Below are 18538 nucleotides of genomic sequence, written 5' to 3'. Positions count from 1 at the left end.
GGGTCTTGGGGGTCCCCAGGCAAGGTTTTGGGGGGACCAGAGTGTACCAGGCACTGGAATTCCTGGTTGGTGGCAGCGCTACAGGTTCTAAGCTGGTAATTAGCTTAGAGGAATTCATGCTGGTACCCCATCTTTTGAACGCTAAGGTTCAGAGTGGGGAATTGTACCATGGCACCAGTGGAGAACCAGTCCTGAAATCTGTTTAAAGGGACATTTTCAATGTAATGAAATTTACAAGACAGACTAATGATCACTCTAACCAAAAGATTTGCAAAATATTTCTCTATTGTTACTTTGTGTTTTCAGTTTCTTCAGAGGAAACAGCAAGGAAACAGATTCCCTTGTTCATGTAGGTCTTTTACACAGCTACAATACAGCCTCCTGAATGGACCATCCATTCTATTCAACATTGAGATGGCAAATGCTGGGTTACACTTTTTCTCCGGGGTCGCTGACTCAGTGCCAAGTTATAGGATGGGCTGGGCCAGGAGCCCAATAAAACTCTGCTGGTACTAGTCAGTAACATTTCTCCTGTGAGCCAATGGCAGCCCCATTTGGCCCGGAGTTACCAGTGCAACCTCTTTGTAAAGTATACGTGCTGTTCTCCTCTGCACTGGATGCCCTATGCTAGGTGCAGTTGCGTATGGAGTCCCTGGCCAGCATAGCTTCAGGAGTTTTCCATGGTGAAGCTCCCACCACGATCTATACCCCACTAATTGGGGGACTCCCATCAGAGAGGGCACTGCACTCTCAAGATGCATTATTTAATTGCCCAAAACCTTGACAGCCAATAAGTAGATTCCAAATGCTTTGACTTCAGCTTATTCAGGCCAAGGAGCCACCCTCAAACTGGATTCAGGCTTCTCACTTAATCAGTGGAACCCGAAGCACTTTATTAAAGCAGGTCATTATTCCCATTTTACATATGGGGAAACTGAGGCACTGAGCAGTAAGTGACTTGTGTAAGGTCACCCAGCAGGCCAGTGGCAGAGCTGGGAACAGAACTTAGGTCTCCCAAGTCCCAGTGCTCTATCCACTAGACCACATTGCCTTTTACACTTTAAGTTGAAGGGAGGGAGGTTTGACCTTCTCATGACTTACTCTGCTCCCTCCCCAGAGCCTCCCATCCCTTAGGCCCAGTGTTAGAGGAAGGGAGTAACTATCTGCCAAGAACCCCATCCTCTCCTCAGGAATCACATGATCACCACAGGCAACCCCCTCTACATCATCCCCTTCTCCCAGCCGCCCACAGTTTCCTTCCATGCTTCTCCTGGACAGGTGACGCTCTCCCTCTGTGCAGGCCCCAAGGCGCAGGGACAAGCTCTGGGCCACCTTTATGCCTCCGCACTCTAGGATTCGTGGTGCTGCCATCAGTTCGGAGTGACGATACCCAGAGGGCTCCTGGGAGCAGGGCGTTTACACGGTTCCAGCTCCGGATAACGTAGCCCACAAGAGTACAGGCCACCAGCAGGCTGACCAAGCTCATGTTCGCTCTGGCTTGTGCCACAGGACGCTGGCGCAGCGTCTTACAGACACGCTGTCAGTGCCACTCAAGCCCGTTTACACAGCTGCTGCGTCTCTGAATCCCAGCTCCCCCCCCCCCCTTACCGCTTCGGGCCAGTCTCAAAGCTAGAGCCAGGCTAGTTTACCCTGGGGACGCACCTCCTGCCCCCTCCCCTTCCCGGGGCTTTAGCGCCCAGAGGTGGCCCCAGCAGCCAGCTCCGCCGCCCTCAGCCCCAGTATAACCATTGCACACTGGGGCGAGGCTGACCCCGCGGACAGCCAGGCAGGGAGAGGCAGGGCCAGGGACCGCCCCTTGTCTCCAGCTGCGCTGCCCCCGGACATGCCCCCTGCCCCAGCCGGCCGGCCCCGCGCTACCTGTCCTCAAGGTGCTGAGGCAGTGCCACACGTCCGGGGCCCGTTTACACGCCTCCCACAGCGACAGCGAGCCGCGCTCCGAAGTGACCCAGGCGGGGCTCAATAGGGCCACCACGTCCAGCGCCAGGGCGACCAGCAGGCAGACGAGAGCGATTAGCTTGAAGGGCCGGAGGACACGAACCTCGCCCATGGCCATGCTGCCCCCGGGGATCAGGGGTCCGCGCTGCGCCCGGGACTCGTCGGGAGCTGGGTAGTCGCGAAGCGCACAGCCGAGCCCCGCGCTCCGCCGCTACTGGGGCATGCCAGGGCCCTCGGGGTCCTAGAGCCGCCTGCACACAGCCTGCCCCCTCGGCTGGGGGCCTCCTCCTCTCCGCAGCTGCTGTTTCCACCCGCGTTGTCTCGGTCCCTATAACCCCCGCCCACGTGTTGTGTCTCCTCCTACACTTGGATTAGACTCTCTCTGGGCAGTGCGTGCCAGGCTGAGCCCCAGCACCTCTGGACTGGGCAGGTCTGAGCCCCAGCCACCTCAGTTATGAATGTCAAAAAAAATTGCTTGAGCCCTGGCACATCGTTCATTACAAATTAAGCACTGTCATTGGGGCACTCTCTGTTCCCTCTGGCTCTTTACAGCACCTAGCAAATGGGAGTCTTGCTCCAAGACTAGCCCTCTTAGGAACTTTGGGGATACAAATAAATAACCCCCATTCTTCAGCCTACCAGGCAACACATCCGTGACATTGGTGGAGAAGAGAGGTAGGAGTTTCCCTAATATTGAAGTAAGACTCACAACTCACCTTTGTGGTATTATCCCCCTCTTATAGCTAGGGACAGGGTGGCACAGAGCTCAGGCTAGAGTATTGGGAAGGGGCTCAGCACCAGCAAGCAGGGCCACATTTTCAAGACTGCTCAACTCCCATTTAGTCCCCTAAGTAAGTGGTGTGTTGGATACTAAGCTCTTGAAAATTGGACACAGAAGACTCCGTGCTGTGTGGTCTATTAGTTAGAAGAAGTATCCCAGTTCCCCTTTCCCTACTCCAGGCACTAGCAGAGTAAGACAGTTGTGATCTGGCCTATGGCTTCTCTCCATCTTTCCTGGATCCTGGGCTATGAAATTGAAGAGTTTGTGCTAGTTGAAATTAATGGGGTCAGAGAAGCTCCAGGAGAAATCCAAGGCTTATACCAGTTTAACAAAAAAATAAGTCCCCCCTCCAGGTACCCTTCCCCCCCCCCCCCCCACTGAGTTCCTCACCAGCCCAGGAGGAAAGCGTACCCAGCTGCCCATGTTGGGAATCCAAGGGATTGTCTTGCCAGATACCGGCCAATAGCCAGTCAACCATATCAAGGTATGTGTAGGATTACCGCTGGGTGTCAAGTGCCTCATAGACATTGTGCAACATGCAACATATACAGATGCCTCCTTTCTCCAATGAACTGCTCAGAGCTCTTGACCATACACAGATTACTGTCCACCCCAGAATGTATTCCAGCAGGGAATGGGTTCTTGCTTCTTCAGCAGTTTGCCTCACTGCCAAACACTCAGCCCCTTCCATGCTCAGTTTGTAGTCCTCCCCTCTTTTATCCCATTCTTTGCTCAGTCTTTATTCTCCTCTCTCCCCCAACTTATTACCCTAGCCCTCACTGCTGTTCCCACTTGCCTTAGCCCTGGGCATCACTTAACATTTATATCACCTTAGTACCTCCACTCAGGGGTGAGAGAAATTCTCTCTCTCTCTCTCACACACACAGGGCCAGGGCTTCCATTTAGGCAACCGTCTAGGGCACCAGGATTTGGGAGGGCGGCAGTCTGCTCGCCGGTGGACCTCCCACAGGCGTGCCTGCGGAGGGTCTGCTGGTCCCGTGGCTCAGGTGGAGCATCCACAGGCATGCCTGCGGCAGGTCCATCGGAGCTGCGGGACCAGCGGACCCTCCGCAGGAACGCCTGTGGGAGGTCCACCGGAGCTGCGAGACCGGCGAGCGGCAAAGCGCCCCCGCGGCGTGCTGCCGTGCTTGGGGCGGCAAAATGGCTAGAGCCGGCCCTGCGCCTAGGGCACCAAAAACCCTGGCACCGTTCCTGCTCACACACACACACAAATGCTAGAGGTAAGCTAAGCTAATTTCCCCTTTCCATACACACACAGATGCTAGAGGTAAGCCAAGCTAACTCCCAGTGTAGACAAGGCAAGGTAAACAGAAAATTATTTGACTGAAGAATTATTTCACTCAGGGAAGGTGGATTATCAATCAACAGAATACCCTCTTCCGTTGCTGTCGGAAGTGTCTATGATATGATGCTCTGCTTCTGTAGCGTAGACTTGCTCTCATTCTAGACCTTGCTGTCACTCCCTCATCTCTTCCCCCTCCCACCCCTACCCTATTACTTGTGCTCTCCCATCCCTTTACTATATCCTCCCTCCCAACCCTGTTAACCATTTATATTGTGGTAATGCCTTGAGGAGATCTAGGCACCAGCGCAGGGCTCAATGTGTTAGGTTCTGTACAGCCCCAGAGCGCTCACATGCCAGGGTTAGGGTGAGTCCTGTGACTCCTGTTGGACAACTCCAAGCCTCTGGCTCAGTGGAGGGTAAGGGGGAGGGGGCATGGGAGTCTCTCCAGTGATCACACTGTTTTGTAGCTAGGTCAGAGAACAAGGGTGGCAGATAATGTGACAAGCCATGAAGTATACCGCAGTACCACAGCTCATGCTACAGCAGGTAGTAGGAAAAAAGTTAAGCATGCAGGCATGAGGAAGAGAAGGCATAAAATGAAGAGAAGTCAAACCAATCAAAAGGCATTTAAGGAAAAGGGAGACTTCTCTTGCTGGGGAGTTTGATGGTAGGTCAGTGCCCCACCCCAGAGCTGAAATAACGGGAAACTCTGCCAGAGAATCCTTCATGAGCCAGCCTGGACTGGTGTCCCAGCCCTGGTGTTGGCATGAGCTGGCATTAAGTCAGATAACTCCGACAGAGGGGAAGGAGGGCGGGAAGTGGAATAGACACGAGCAACACGTTTCGAAGAACATCAGTTACGGAAAAGGTAACTGTCTTTTCTTCTTCAAGTGTTTGCTCATGTGCATTCCACAATAGGTGATTCCAAGCTATATCTCTTGGAGGTGGGTAGGAGTTCACAGACACTCAGAGCAGAGCACTGCCCTGCCGAACTCGGCGTCCTCCCTGGTTTGGAAGATAATCGCATAATGTGAGGTGAACATGTGGACTGACAACCATGGGGCAACCCTACAGATGTCCTGAATAGGGACATGGACCAGAAAGGCAGCCGACGAGGCTAGAGCCCTAGTTGAGCGTGCCCTCACAATTGGTGGCGGGGGAACTCCCGCCAGATCGTAACAAATATGGATACATGAAATGATCCAGTTGGAGAGCCGCTGAGCAGAGATTGGCCAACCTTTCATGTGTTCGGCCGAGGCGACGAACAGTTGCGAAGACTTCCTGAACGGCTTTGTATATTCCAGGTAAAAGGCAAGAGCCTGTCTCACATCTAGCATGTGGAGGCGGTGCTCCTCACTGGACGCATGTGGTTTGGGACAGAGCACCAGCAGGAAAATGTCCTGACCCATATGATAGGAAGAGACCACCTTAGGGAGGAACGAAGGGTGTTGGCAGAGCTGGACCTTCTCCTTATGGAACACTGTGTACTGGGGTTCGGAGATCAGGGCCTGGAGTTCTGAAACCTTTCTAGCGGGCATGATCACCACCAGAAAGCCTACTTTCCATGAGAAGTGTGACTTGGAGCATGTAGCAAGTGGCTCAAATGGAGGTCTAGTTAGCCTGGCCAGCACCAAGTTCAGGTCCCACTGGGGGTCTAACATATGGAAAGAGGTGATCCAAGCCCTTAAGGAATTGACCAGTCATGGCATGAGAATATCATGTGGCCCTGCACTGGCGGGTGGAAGGCCGATATGGCTGCCAGGTGCACCTTGACAGATGAGGGTTCTAGGCCCTCGGCTCTAAGATGAAGGAGGTAGTCTAGTATAAGCTGGATCAGAGCAGCCACTGGAAAGACGCTCTGATCAGCAGCCATCAGGAAAACCGAGACCATTTTGCCAGGTAGCCCTGACGTGTGGAGGGCCTCCTGCTCTCCAGAAGGACGCACTGAATGCCTTCTGAGCAAGTCCTCTCCTCCCGGTGTAACAATTTAGCAGCCACGCTGTGAGGTGCAGGGCTGCTAGGTTGGGGTGGAGGAGGTGACCTTGGTCCTGGGAAAGCAGGTCCAGGTGAGTTGGCAACATCCACGGCAGGGTGACTGCCAAGCTCGTGAGAGTCCCATACTTGCCTAGGCCATGCTGGGTTGATAAGAAGGACATGGGCCCTGTCCGTCTTTGTTTTTTCCAAGACCTTGCTGATCAGTGGAATTGGGGGAAAGGCACAGAAAAGCTGACCTGACCAGGACAGAAGGAAGGTGTCGGAGATCGTGCCAATGCTCAACCCTCCCCTGGAGCAGAAACGGGGACACCAGCAGTTCTATCAGGTCACAAAAGGTCCACTTGGGCATAGGCGCCAACTTTCTCCGGTGTTGGTGGGTGCTCACACCCCCCACCCTTGCCCCGACTCCACCCTTTCCCCGCCCCTGGCCCTGCCCCCATTCCAAGCCCTTCCCCAAAGTCCCTGCCCCAACTCTGCCCCCTCCCTGCCCCATTGGATCCCTTCCCCAAATCCCAGCCCCACCTTTTCCCCCAGCGCACTGTGTTCACCCTCTGCCCCCCTCCCTCCCTGCCCCGTGAAACAGCTGGAGCTGCCCTTGACCAGCCTTTCGTCAAGGTAGGGAAAGATCTGGACACCTCACCCCACCCCCAATGCCTGAGGGAGGTCGCTACCACAGACATACCCTTTATGAAGACTTTGGGAGCTGTTGATAGGCCAAATGGGAGGACAGTGAACTGGTAGTGCTCCTGTCCTACTGTGAAGCAGAGGAAATGCCTGTGGCCCTCGAATATATGAATGGGGAAGTATGTGTCCTATAGATCGAGGGTGGCGTACCAGTCTCCTGGATCCAGGGAGGGGATGATGGAGGCCAGAGAGACCATGCGAAACCTGAGCTTTACCATGTACTGGTTCAGGCCTCGCAGGTCCAGGATGGGCCTGTACCCTCCTTTGGCCTTCAGGATAAGGAAATAGCAGGAATAGTACCCATTGTATCTGAACTCCGACGGCACTACCTCCACCGCTCCTAAGCAAAGGAGCCACCTCATCTCCTGCTCAAGTAAGCTCTTGTGAGAGGAATTCCTGAAGAGGGACGGAGAGGGAGGGTGGGTGAGGGGGGTAGAAAGAAACTGGAGGGTATAGCCCCGGGAGACGGTGTTGAGGACCTATCAGTCTGAGGTCAGCAGTGACCACTCCAGGAGGAAAGTACATAGGCAGCTGGAGAAGGGAAGGTCGGGTGGATCCCTGGTACAAACTGGTAAGTCATCCCCGGGCATCCCCTTAGAAGGCCCAGGCTGAGGAACAGGCCAGGATTGCCATGGTGGGTGCTTTTTATAGTCCCTTAATTTTTTATAAGGGGGCTCATATCTGGAGTGGGTGGCCTGACTGTGAGCCAGCTGCAGTTTGAATTTGATCCTGGCAGGGCTGGGACATAAAGACTGAGGGTCTTTAATGTTGTGCGGGAATCCTTAAGACCGTGTAACTTCACGTCTGTTTGTTCCACAGACAGGGCCTTTCCATCCAATGGAAGGTCCTGCAAAGACTGAGTTCTGTGCCTCGCTGGATAACCCAGACAGCAGGAGCCACAACACTCTCCTCATGGATACCGCGGAGGCCATAGACCATGCAGCCGTATCCACAGCGGACGAGGCTGCCTGAAGGGCCACCCTGATGGCAGCCATGCTCTCCTCAACCAGAGCCTTAAACTCCTTCTTATCATGCTCCTGGAAGGAGTCCGCAAATTTGGGCATCGAGCCCCACAAATTGAAGTCATATCTGCCCAGCAGGGCTTGGTGGTTTGCCTTCAGTTGGAAGCTTGAGGATGAATAAATCTTTCTACCAAATAAATCTGGTCTTCTTGAGTCCTTATTCTTAGGAGCAGGAGGGGGTTGACCTTGACATTCCCTATGGTTGACAGCCTCGACCACTAGAGAGTTGGTGGCTGGGTGGGTATACAGATATTCGTGCCCCTTGGCAGGCACAAAATACTTTCGTTCTGCCCTCTTAGAGATGGGGGGCAAGGAAGCTGAGGTTTGCCACAGGGCATTCGAGATCTTTGCCACCCCTTCATGGAGTGGGAGAGCCACCATGGCTGGTGCTGAAGCCAAGAGGACATTGAAGAGGGAGTCCAAGGGTTCCTCCACCTCCTCAGCTTGTAGGTTCTTGATGGGTTTTCGTGTCCTACTATGGGACAGGAGGCAGAGGAGCCATGATTGCCTCATTGGGGGAGGATGAGGATGAGGATGGGGGGTGTGGTGCTCTGTGTCCCCACCCGTGCCGCAGGTCCCACCACTTGGTCTCCTTCTAGGTGCAGGACTGGGGATGAGCACTCCGCTGACCCTTTTTTGAAGGCTGAGAAAGGAAGGCTGATGGTCTTTTCGAGGCTCCGGCCACTGAGAGGACACACCAGGGGCTGTGTCAGGGCCCATGGGGCCCATTGGTACCAGGGAGCTGGCCAGGGAGCCCAGAGCAGACTGCCCCGCCTGGCAACTTTGAAGGAAAGTCAGGCTGGCATATGATCTACCGCTACCAGGGACGAGTGACAGCGTCAGGAGCGGTGCCAGACATGAGACTGTGATCCTGGTGTGGAGGAGCGGGAATATCATCTGTAGCAGCTACTCTGCAAATGGCTTCAACAGGCAGATTCGCAATGGCAGGATGCTGGCGATCTATGCCTGGGGCTGTGGGAGTGGTGCCATGGTGGAGACCTCGAATGGGATGAAGAGCGGGAGCGCATCAACATCCATACCGCAAGGGGTGACAATAGCTTCTTGGAGATAGCAACCTCCAGTGCCATCTGTCCCAGTCTCGGTGAGGCATGCTGTCATCACGAGGTCTGTGTTCCCTCAAGGCGGAGTGGAGTCTGGAACCCTGTGGCTCGACACAGAGCCAGACAACTTGGTGGGGGTTGATGGGAACTGGCATGGGCTGCACATGGGACAGTCACTGTGGAGGGAATGGCATTGAAAACCTTCCCTTGACCATGAGCGGTACCGTCCAGGCGGTGACTGTGGGGGTCGAGTCGCAGCATGCCTCTGGACTGGGGAGCTGCTGATGTCGGTACAACTGGTACCAGTAGAGACATAATGTCTTGAGCTGCCTGCAGGGCCTCTGGCGTGAAGGGCACCCAAATGTGGCCACTAGCATCTGGGGAGGTTGGCTTGGAGTGGGCTGGGCTACTCCACTTGACTTGAGGCGGAGGCCGCGAGGCCAAAGGAGACCAAGAGCTGCCCAACGTGTGTCTAGTGTCTCCCACAGCCTTGCTCCAGTGTCTTGGCGGAGAAGACTTCTTCTTCGCCTTTTTAGAGGGTCCCATGGACGGGAAGCAGTGCTGACTGGTAGAGGGCACCGTTGGGTAGCCATGCACCGATGCAGCAGTTCTCGGTGCCGACTCGGAGCGGCGCAGCAGTGTCAGGGTCAGGGCCGACTCCGTCAAAATGGCTCGGAGGCGTATGTCCCGCTCCTTCTTGGTGCGAGGTTTGAAGGATCTGCAAATTTTGCAGCGGTTGCTGAGGTGGGTTTCCCCAGACAGCGTAAATAGTCCATGTGCGGATCACTCACGGGCATAGGCCTGTTATAAGTGTCACATGCCCCAATGTGGGCGCACTTAACTATTCTAACTAAACCTTTTTTTCCCCCCGTAACTACAGGTACTAACTAACTACGAACTAACAAAGTCCAAAGAGGGAAAGCTACAGCAGAACTGGAGCAGAGCAGTTCCGAAGCACCTTCGCTGGCGGCAAGAAGGAACTGACAGTGGGGAGAGCGCGCAGTGCCCCTTATACCACGCCATGGCAGCAACACTCCAGGGGTCACTAGGGGCGCTCCCCTACAGGTACTGCTAAGGGAGAAACAGCACTGGTCCACATGGCAAGCACGCACACCTATTGTGGAATGCACATGAGCAATCACTCGAAGAAGAATTCAGGAATATCTAGGACAGAGGTCAGCAACCTTTCAGAAGTGCTGTGCCAAGTCTTCATGTATTCACTCTAATTTAAGGTTTGGTGTGCCAGTCATACATTTTAACATTTTTAGAAGGTCTCTTTCTATAAGTCTATAATATATAACTAAACTGTGGTTGTATGTAAAGTAAATAAGGTTTTTTAAATGTTTAAGAAGCTTCATTTAAAATTAAATTAAAATGCAGAGCCCCCCAGATCAGTGGCCAAGACCCAGGCAGTGTGAGTACCACTGAAAATCAGCTTGCGTGCTGAAGGCGGCACATGTGCCATAGGTGTCCTATCCCTGATTTAGGACCTCAGTGGATTAAAAGGATGGTTTTAGTCCTGTTAGATTTTGGCATATTTCAGTAAAGTGCTGGCACCAGACCGTGGGTATCAATGTCTCCCTCCCTTCTCCTCCCATGCAGTTGTATGCTAGCTTGGCCCCAAAGCAGTCAGCCATTAACAGACTGCTTTCCCACCCTAAGCCTTCCCCATGAGGCAGGGATCTATGCAACCAGCCAACATGGGGCTCACATGCCCATGAAGTGATCTACTGGAAGACAGAAGTGAAGGAGCAAGGGAGTGAAAGATTATATTTGTGGCCTTCCTCATGGGCAGATTAATCCAGGAAGGTGCATCTCAGGGCTCGCTGAGCCATGAGCAGATTGAACAGAATGATTTTCTGTCCATTTCATAGGGACATTCGTTAAAGGTCCCAGCTCAGGACACTAGCTTAAGTGCTGATTGATCCAGCAAGAGCATGATGGGAATGCAAGAGTCAGCAGCAGCAGCAAAGGAGTTAGTAGCACAGGAGAAGGTGAATGAATCTCACAGATGAGAGTCTGATCCTCCCCCACACTCTATTCAAACTGCCTTCTAGCAGTTTAATTTGCAGTATCTGGAAAGCAGCCTGTGTTGTCAGCTTGCAAGATTTTATCATAGGTCACAGAACATGAAGTATCATAAAAAGCCCAGCTCCTGAAGTCAACCAGTTATGGGAGAATCCTGCTTAAAAAGAAAATGTAAATAATTAGGTTTCTTGCCCTCAGAGGTGCATTGAAGAGCCTGGAAATATGAACCCTAAAGATGCAAAAGCCAGAAGGCAAATAAAAAAGAACCCAACAATTATTGTTTTATGACCTTGTGATCGTTTAAGCCAGTCCCATGATTTCTGATTACTAGAGGTGGCAATGCTGATGCTAGGTTAAAAATGGACAGCTGAGCATGGCCCTCCTGAACTGCCCTAATAGATATAGCTCTGTCTCTGCGGAGTAAGGGCTTGGCTACACTTGAAACTTCAATGCGCTGCCGCAGGAGCGCTGCCGCAAGTGCGAGTGTGGTCGCATCGCCAGCGCTGGGAGAGAGCTCTCCCAGCGCTGCACGTACTCCACATCCCCATGGGGATTAGCTTGCAGCACCGGGAACCGCGCTCCCAGCGCTGCGACACTGTTTACACTGGCACTTTACAGCCCTGTATCTTGCAGTGCTCAGGGGGTGTTTTTTTCACGCCCCTGAGCGAGAAAGTTGCAGCGCTGTAAAGCGCCAGTGTAGCCAAGGCCTCAGATCTCACTTGCTGCTGGTTTGGTTGCAGATGTTTTGGACTTTGGCCTGCTGAGTAGAGCAGAAACTGACAAAGTCTGGATGGTAACAATAAATAGAAGGAAACTAGAGACAAATGCAACTTTTCTGGCAGGCATCCAGAGCAACTCAGGCTGTGGTCTTGTCTTTAGAGGCAAAGTTGGATTAGAGTTAGTACATGTTTTAGCAGATCAAGAACTGAGCATTCAATAGCCAGATCCCAGAGTTCTCTTGTCTGTTATAGAATCATAGATTAGTTTTATTACCCTATGCATTAACCTGCTAGAAGAACTAAAACCCCCAAAAGCAGCAAAGAGTTCTATGGCACCGTATAGACTAACAGACGTATTGGAAAATGAGCTTTCGTGGGTGAATACCCACTTCGTCGGATGCATGTTTTCACCCACGAAAGCTCATGCTCCAATATGCCTGTTAGTCTATAAGGTGCCACAGAACTCTTTGCTGCTTTTACAGATCCCGACTAACATGGCTACCCCTCTGATATTTAAAACCCCCGAGAACACCCATTCCCAGGCTGTTAGAACGTAAAGGACTTTCTGTCACTAGCATTGCATTAAAATGCAAGGAACATTTTGGAACTAAGCTACTTGAGTGATTGTTTTGAGATGCATTTGACATAAGCTCAAGTATATTGGTATGGATCGCTGGCCTAACTGTCCTGAGATTACATTTAACTTCCTCCCATCACACAGTAACTTAAAGAGGGGAAAATAAGCTCTAAGCACAGAGCTGGGAGCCAGGAACTCAGTTTGATTATTTCGAATAGCACCTAAAAGCATATGTTATGAGCTGGGTGAAACCTTGTTATGAGTGGAGTTAAAAACTCCTTTAACCTGACACAGGGGAATGAGTCCCACATTTGAGTGAGTTGTAGGAGACAATTCAGGGGCCACACTTAAAACAAAGTGTAATAGAATCTGCCCAGAAACTAGCACCAGGTGAGCAGAGTTGGGTACTGTGACCAGGTGGGGTGGGAGAAAACATGCTGAAAAAGAGGGTGGAAAAGAGAGAGATCCAGCCTGAAGAAGCTGCTGAAAGCAGAGTGGCTGACTGGAAGAAACTTGTGAAGAGGTTTTGGGTCAGAGATGCAGGCTGAAGAGAGCGCTCCTAGTGCTGAGAGTGAAAAAAGCTGTTTCCTGCTATTTGATTCCTTCTGAACTCAGAAACACAGGGCTTTGTGCATTCTTTGTTAAAAAAGAAGATTGCATCAAAGAAACCAATTTCTATCCCAGTTCTATCACTGATTTCTACTCCCAGTTGGCACAGTTAAGAGCCGCAAACTTGGACTAGCTGCTCAGGTCAAAAAAGAGGAACAGTTGTAACATCTCTTGCCAGAATCCTTGCATCCATGGAATGCAAATGGGCCTTGCAGTGTGTCAGGAAAGTCAATTAATTAGGTCTATTTCAAACTGGAGGGCGAGGAAGAATTCAAAAGCTGAAGGGCCCTCACGGAGAACACCCTGCCAAGCTGCTCCCTTTCTCTGTGTGTATATATGTATTTTCCACTGCATGCACCCCATGAAGTGGGCTGTAGCCCACAAAAGCTTGTGCTCAAATAAATTTGTTAATCTCTAAGGTGCCACAAGTATTCCTGTTCTTTTTAGGGAGGAAAGGTACAACTTTTCCAGTTAAGTCCAGTCAAGACGAATAGCTACCACTTATCCAGGGCCAAGTTTAAGCTACCATACTTTATTGTAAAGAGAGGATTTTATAAAATGCAGCAGCATAGGTGTCACTAGCAAACTGAAAGCTTTGTAATATTTAAAATCTGTTTGCCAGTTATTCCACACAAACAGACCAGAGCCTAGAGATAATACAATCAGTAACACCTCTTGCCAGAGTCCTTGCATCCAGGGAAAGCAAATGGGCCTTGCAGTGTGTCAGGAAAGTCAATTAATTAGGCCTTTTTCAAATAGGGGATGGGGGGAAGAATTCAAAAGCTGAAGGGCCCTCACAGAGAACACCCTGCCAGCTGCTCCCTTTCTCTCTCTGGTAGGAGCAGCTGTATTAATAAATCATCCCTCTCCTGTGAAACTTGGTGTGATCATCCGATCACTGGTGCTGCCTGGACATGGGAGAAGCCTGCCTGCTTGGCTAACCAAAGGACTCAACCTAGCTTCCTCCTGTGGACTGATCCCCTGGCCACTGATTTAAATGCCAGCAGAACTGGGCTTGGTGAGGGGGACTTAGTGCCGTGTCTCACTGGGGTTATAGGAGACCTTCTGCCGTGTCTAATGGGAGACGTGCTCAGGAAGTGGGGCTTGCTTTGCAACAGAGCTCACATTGAAAGATTTGGGGCTCGCTTTCAGTGGGAGTTAGGTGCCTAAATACCTTCAAACGATCTGGACCTCTGTGTTTGGCCGAATAAATCCCATAGATTTCAATAGGTGTTGAGGCTGCTCAGCAGCTTTGTGTTTCTGTTTACAAGTTGCTGACAGCTCCTATGAGTCGGTTTAGGAGAGATTCCTCCTGCCCCAAAGACAAGGATCTTACGGTGGGTTTGATTTAGTTTTTTGAAAGAAGTCCTGGATTCTCTCTGAACCACACCTGAGACCTCTCAGAATTTGCTGCCCTATTAATGTTATAAAACTCTTCTGGGAACCAGGCCCAGTGATCCCTGCCACTCATGCTGCATACGGAGCAGCGTCTAGCCCAGGGGTCGGCAACCTTTCAGAAGTAGTGTGCCGAGTCTTCATATATTCACTCTAACTTAAGGTTTCGTGTGCCAGTCATACATGTTTTTAGAAGCTCTCTTTCTATAAGTCTATAATATATGACTAAACTATTGTTGTCTGTAAAGTAAATAAGGTTTTTAAAATGTTTAAGAAGCTTCATCTAAAATTAAATTAAAATGCAGAGCCCCCCGGACCAGTGGCCTGGACCGTGCCACCGAAAATCAGCTCGCGTGCCGCCTTCGGCACACGTGCCATAGGTTGCCTACCCCTGGTCTAGGCTCAATTTCAGCCTTTTTTTTTCAGTCCTAGCCCTGTAGTGATGCTCTACGGTGCAGCCCGTAAGCCTAACTCCTTCTATCTTGGTTACCTTTTGTTGGATGCTCCTCAAGCTCTTGATCCATGAACATCATCATCTGCTGATTTGCCACTTAATTCCTCCTCCTGGCCATGCTGCATACCTAGATCTTTGCATTGCTTTGTCATCTGGGCAGGAAGGGGAAAATGTAGGGCCCCAAAAAGATGGCAGGAGCTTCATGCTTGAAGTGTCCATATCCTTGGTGACCTCCAGGAAAAGCTACTGCCTTTTCACAGACATTAGCCAATAGGTCCATCAAAGGCTATTAGTCAAGATGATCAGAGATGCAACACCATGCTCTGGGTGTCCTTAAACCTCTCTGATTGCCCAAAGCTGGGAGTGGACAACAGGGGATGGATTACCTGATAAATTGCCCTGTTCTGTTTATTCCCTCTGAAGCACCTTATGTTTGCCATTGTCAGAAGACAGGACACTGGGCTGGATGGACCATTGGTCTGAACCAGTATGACCACTCTTACGATCTGGGGCTCAGCCTTTTGACACTGTTGAGCTCACAAAGTACACTTTAAACATTCAGGGCCTGATTTTCAGAAATGCAGAGCCTGCCCCACTCCAGTGGAAATCAATGGGAATTGTGGATGCTCAGCACCTCTGCCACCATGCCATTCATTCACGACAATCCATAAGCACATGTTTCCAGCCAGGTTTCTGAAGATCAGGTATTTGGAATTAGATAGAACTGAGCTATGCTTTAGCCAGAAAACTAACACAGAGATTGTGGCTGTGCTAGAATGAAGAGGAAGGGTTTTCACAACAGTCATACAACCCCTAGGAGCAGCAGACACAGACCCCTATGACCACTTTGCACCTGACCTCCAAGAAGGGTAATGGGTCAGGACCTCCTGCTGTACTAAGTAATGAGATAGGACAAAGACCCTTTTCATAGGTGAATGGCAGGGAGATTCTCTCTCCTTTTCCAGAGAGAGGAAATCTGACATCTGGCCTTCCCCTGGCTGCTCTATAGATTTCACCACCCTTTTATGCTGTCACAAATAACTGAGTCTTTACAACTGCTCTCAGCTGTTGCAAAAGATATTGACACCTTCCCCCTCTGCCAAGACAAACATTCACAGAAGGTACTTGTTTGCACTGGGTGAGGACAGAACCCAACTTTAAAGCATCTCATTCCCCAATCAAGGTTTTCTTTTCCATGTGTATTTTAGTTCACACTCACCCGAGACTTTTACCAACTGCATTAACTCCACTACCATTCCCCTGCTTTATAAATAGGAGAATTTTTTTTCTTAGTAAATGTTACTAAGCGTCAATTTCACCGTACACACAAAAGAGACAAAAATATTTCCACTGATAATCAAAATTTACATCTGGATGAAGTAAGAAAAATGCTGCTTGAGAACTTACTAGAGTTTGATTTAAGGATATTGACTTTGTACATTTTGACATGAGATGTTGCCAGTTTGGGTTTTAACGGTTACAAGGCTTTAACTTATGGAATCTCAGTGTCTCTTATTATCTGCCCCCCTATTGTCTGACCCTTCCCCATAGTTCCTTGTGAGTTTTTAAATCTATAAAAATTATTAAAAAGAAACATCAAATATAAGAAAAAAATCACATTCTGCCTAGTTAAAGACTACTGATATATTCATACTGTATATATTTTAAGTGGGTGGTTTTTTTGGCTGAGGGGAGACTTTTATATTGTGCAGTACCCCAAGTGTCTCAGCAGGGGGCGATAGGGAAAACCACTTCTCCACAGAGAGTACACAACATGAGGATGTCCTTCTGGGCAGTGGGAATTATTAATAACTACAATTTGAAGGACTTTTATCCATTTTTTAGTTTGCTGGGGTCTGCTCTTCTAGTGCTGTTCTTGGAAAGCAGTGCAATTATCCCTCAGCTGCAGAGTGAGATGCTTTAGAGCACAGTCCTGAAAAGAGAGAGGAGAGTTGCGTATATTCCTGGCTAATGGAGTCTTTTATTCCAAATGCAGCAATTTACTCCTGCCAAGCCTCACGACTACTTGTACAGAAATTACTAGAACTGGGATTTCCTTCTCTCAGAAAATTTTGTATGTCTGGGAAAAAAAAAAATCTATCCTGAACTAAAACAAAAAACATGAACTGGAAAATTTTCTGTGGGAAGCAGCAGGGAGGTGGGAAGTTGTTTGCCCAGGAAGCCCTCCCACCTACCTGATGGGCAACTTGGGGAACCCACCAGCTGGATAAGCCAGCTGCCCAGGGATTCCAGAAACTCTGCGGAACCCACTGCCCACGTTGGCTGGGGAGCCAGCAAGCCTGCCCACATGCTTTCCATTGCAAGGTCTGATGGAATAGACACGCGCCTATGAATGTGCCAGCTCCACTGAATTAGCATTTTTTGATGATAAAATGTCAGAAAATCTTCCACCAGCTCAAGAAATTTCATGGTTCAGGAATGCAGCTAGTGCTCTGCCCAGCCATTATAAAGATCACACTCCTTTCAGAAGGAGTAATGGCTCCCTTCCTTTATATGTCATCGCCACTGCGGCCTCCCAGTCAAATGATACTCTCCATGCAAAGTTAGGGGACACCTTTTGTTCCATGTTCCTCCAGCAATGCACCCCGAGGGTGACCATCACTGGAGCTCAGCAGCACCAGGCCAGGCTCATTCTGTCCTTGGGCGGGTGTCAGAGGTGTATAAGGCGGTGGTGTGGCGTAGTGATTTTTTTTTTTTAAAAGTGGGTATACTAACCTCCATACTTACCAAATGAGAAGTAAACTCAGTTTACCCTACTTTATCCTTGACCATGCTACTGCTATAAGGGCTTGTCTATATGGACAGTGCAGCAAGCTGGGATGTAAATCTATCTCACACCAGCCTGCCACACACTAACTGTCCCTGTGCCCCTGCTGCTCTGCACTTGAAGTTCCCTAGCACATTTTGATCTACCCCACTTAGAGATGGAAGTAGGGCAATGTACACAAGGGGACCTTTTAGTGTGTGGATCCCACTACTACACACACACTGTATAGCAAATTTGCATCTTGGTCACTGTTCATCTAGACAAACCCCTAATGAACAAGCACAGCTCCCCACCCCCACCTTTCAGGGCTTCATGCAGTAGGAAGAGGCACTTTTTAAAAATTAGTTTGCAGTAAATCTTGAAGCCCCTTCTCAGCCCTAGCTCTTAGGTAGATATCAGGAAGCCCATTTTCCAGGTGGGCAGCAGGAGAGAATGGCTTGCTCTTTTTTCCCCACAGCGAGGGCCAGAGTTGTTAATTCTATACAAATGTCCTGACTTCAGTCTTCTGCTGCGAGCAGTAGCCCACAGACATGTCCTTGTCCAGTACTTGAAGGCTAACAGAGGTTGTTTGCAGTTGGAGCTGGTGAATGTTAGGTTGCTTGTTTCTACATCTTCAGAGAACTATCCACGATGACTCCAAGATCTTTTTCCTGACTCTTTGTAGCTAAATTAGCCCCCATCATATTGTATGTATAGTTGGGGTTATTTTTTCCAATGTGCGTTACTTTACACATTAAATTTCATTTGCCATTTTGTTGCCCAATCACTTAGTTTTGTGAGATCTTTTTGAAGTTCTTCACAATCTGCTTTGGTCTTAACTATCTTGAGTAGTTTAGTATCATCTGCAAACTTTGCCACCTCACTGTTTACACCAACACCTTTCTACAAATCATTATGAAATTAGAATAGGACTGTCTGAGGACTGACCCTTGGGGGAACACACTAGTTACCCCTCTCACTACTAGCATATCCTTACACATAAATTCCTGACCCTTGTCCCTGTTTTTACCATTCATCCATGCAAAGGACCTCTCCTCTTTTATATCCCAGACAGCTCTAATTGACATAAGCAGCCTTTGGTGGGGACCTTGTCAAAGGCTTTCTGGAAATCTAAGTACACTAAGTCCATGGATCTTTCTCGTCCCTCACTTCTCTTCCTTTCT

The 18538-nt window shown here is 49.9% G+C and overlaps 1 protein-coding gene across 1 annotated transcript in view; it reads right to left on the bottom strand.

Moving 5' to 3' along the window:
- The window catches only part of LOC116820095 (transmembrane protein 47-like), a 35432-nt gene extending 33194 nt beyond the window's left edge, over positions 1–2238 (bottom strand). The window contains exon 1 of the mRNA XM_032772335.2: positions 1879–2238. Coding sequence (XP_032628226.1) covers positions 1879–2074 — 196 coding nt within the window. The 5' untranslated portion in view covers positions 2075–2238. The remainder of the gene's footprint in view (positions 1–1878) is intronic.
- Positions 2239–18538: the final 16300 nt, after the last annotated feature.

Source organism: Chelonoidis abingdonii, chromosome 8, assembly GCF_003597395.2.
Source record: "Chelonoidis abingdonii isolate Lonesome George chromosome 8, CheloAbing_2.0, whole genome shotgun sequence".
NCBI lineage: Eukaryota > Metazoa > Chordata > Testudines > Testudinidae > Chelonoidis > Chelonoidis abingdonii.
Note: the sequence above shows the minus strand (reverse complement) of the source record. Positions and strands in the feature narration are given on the sequence as shown.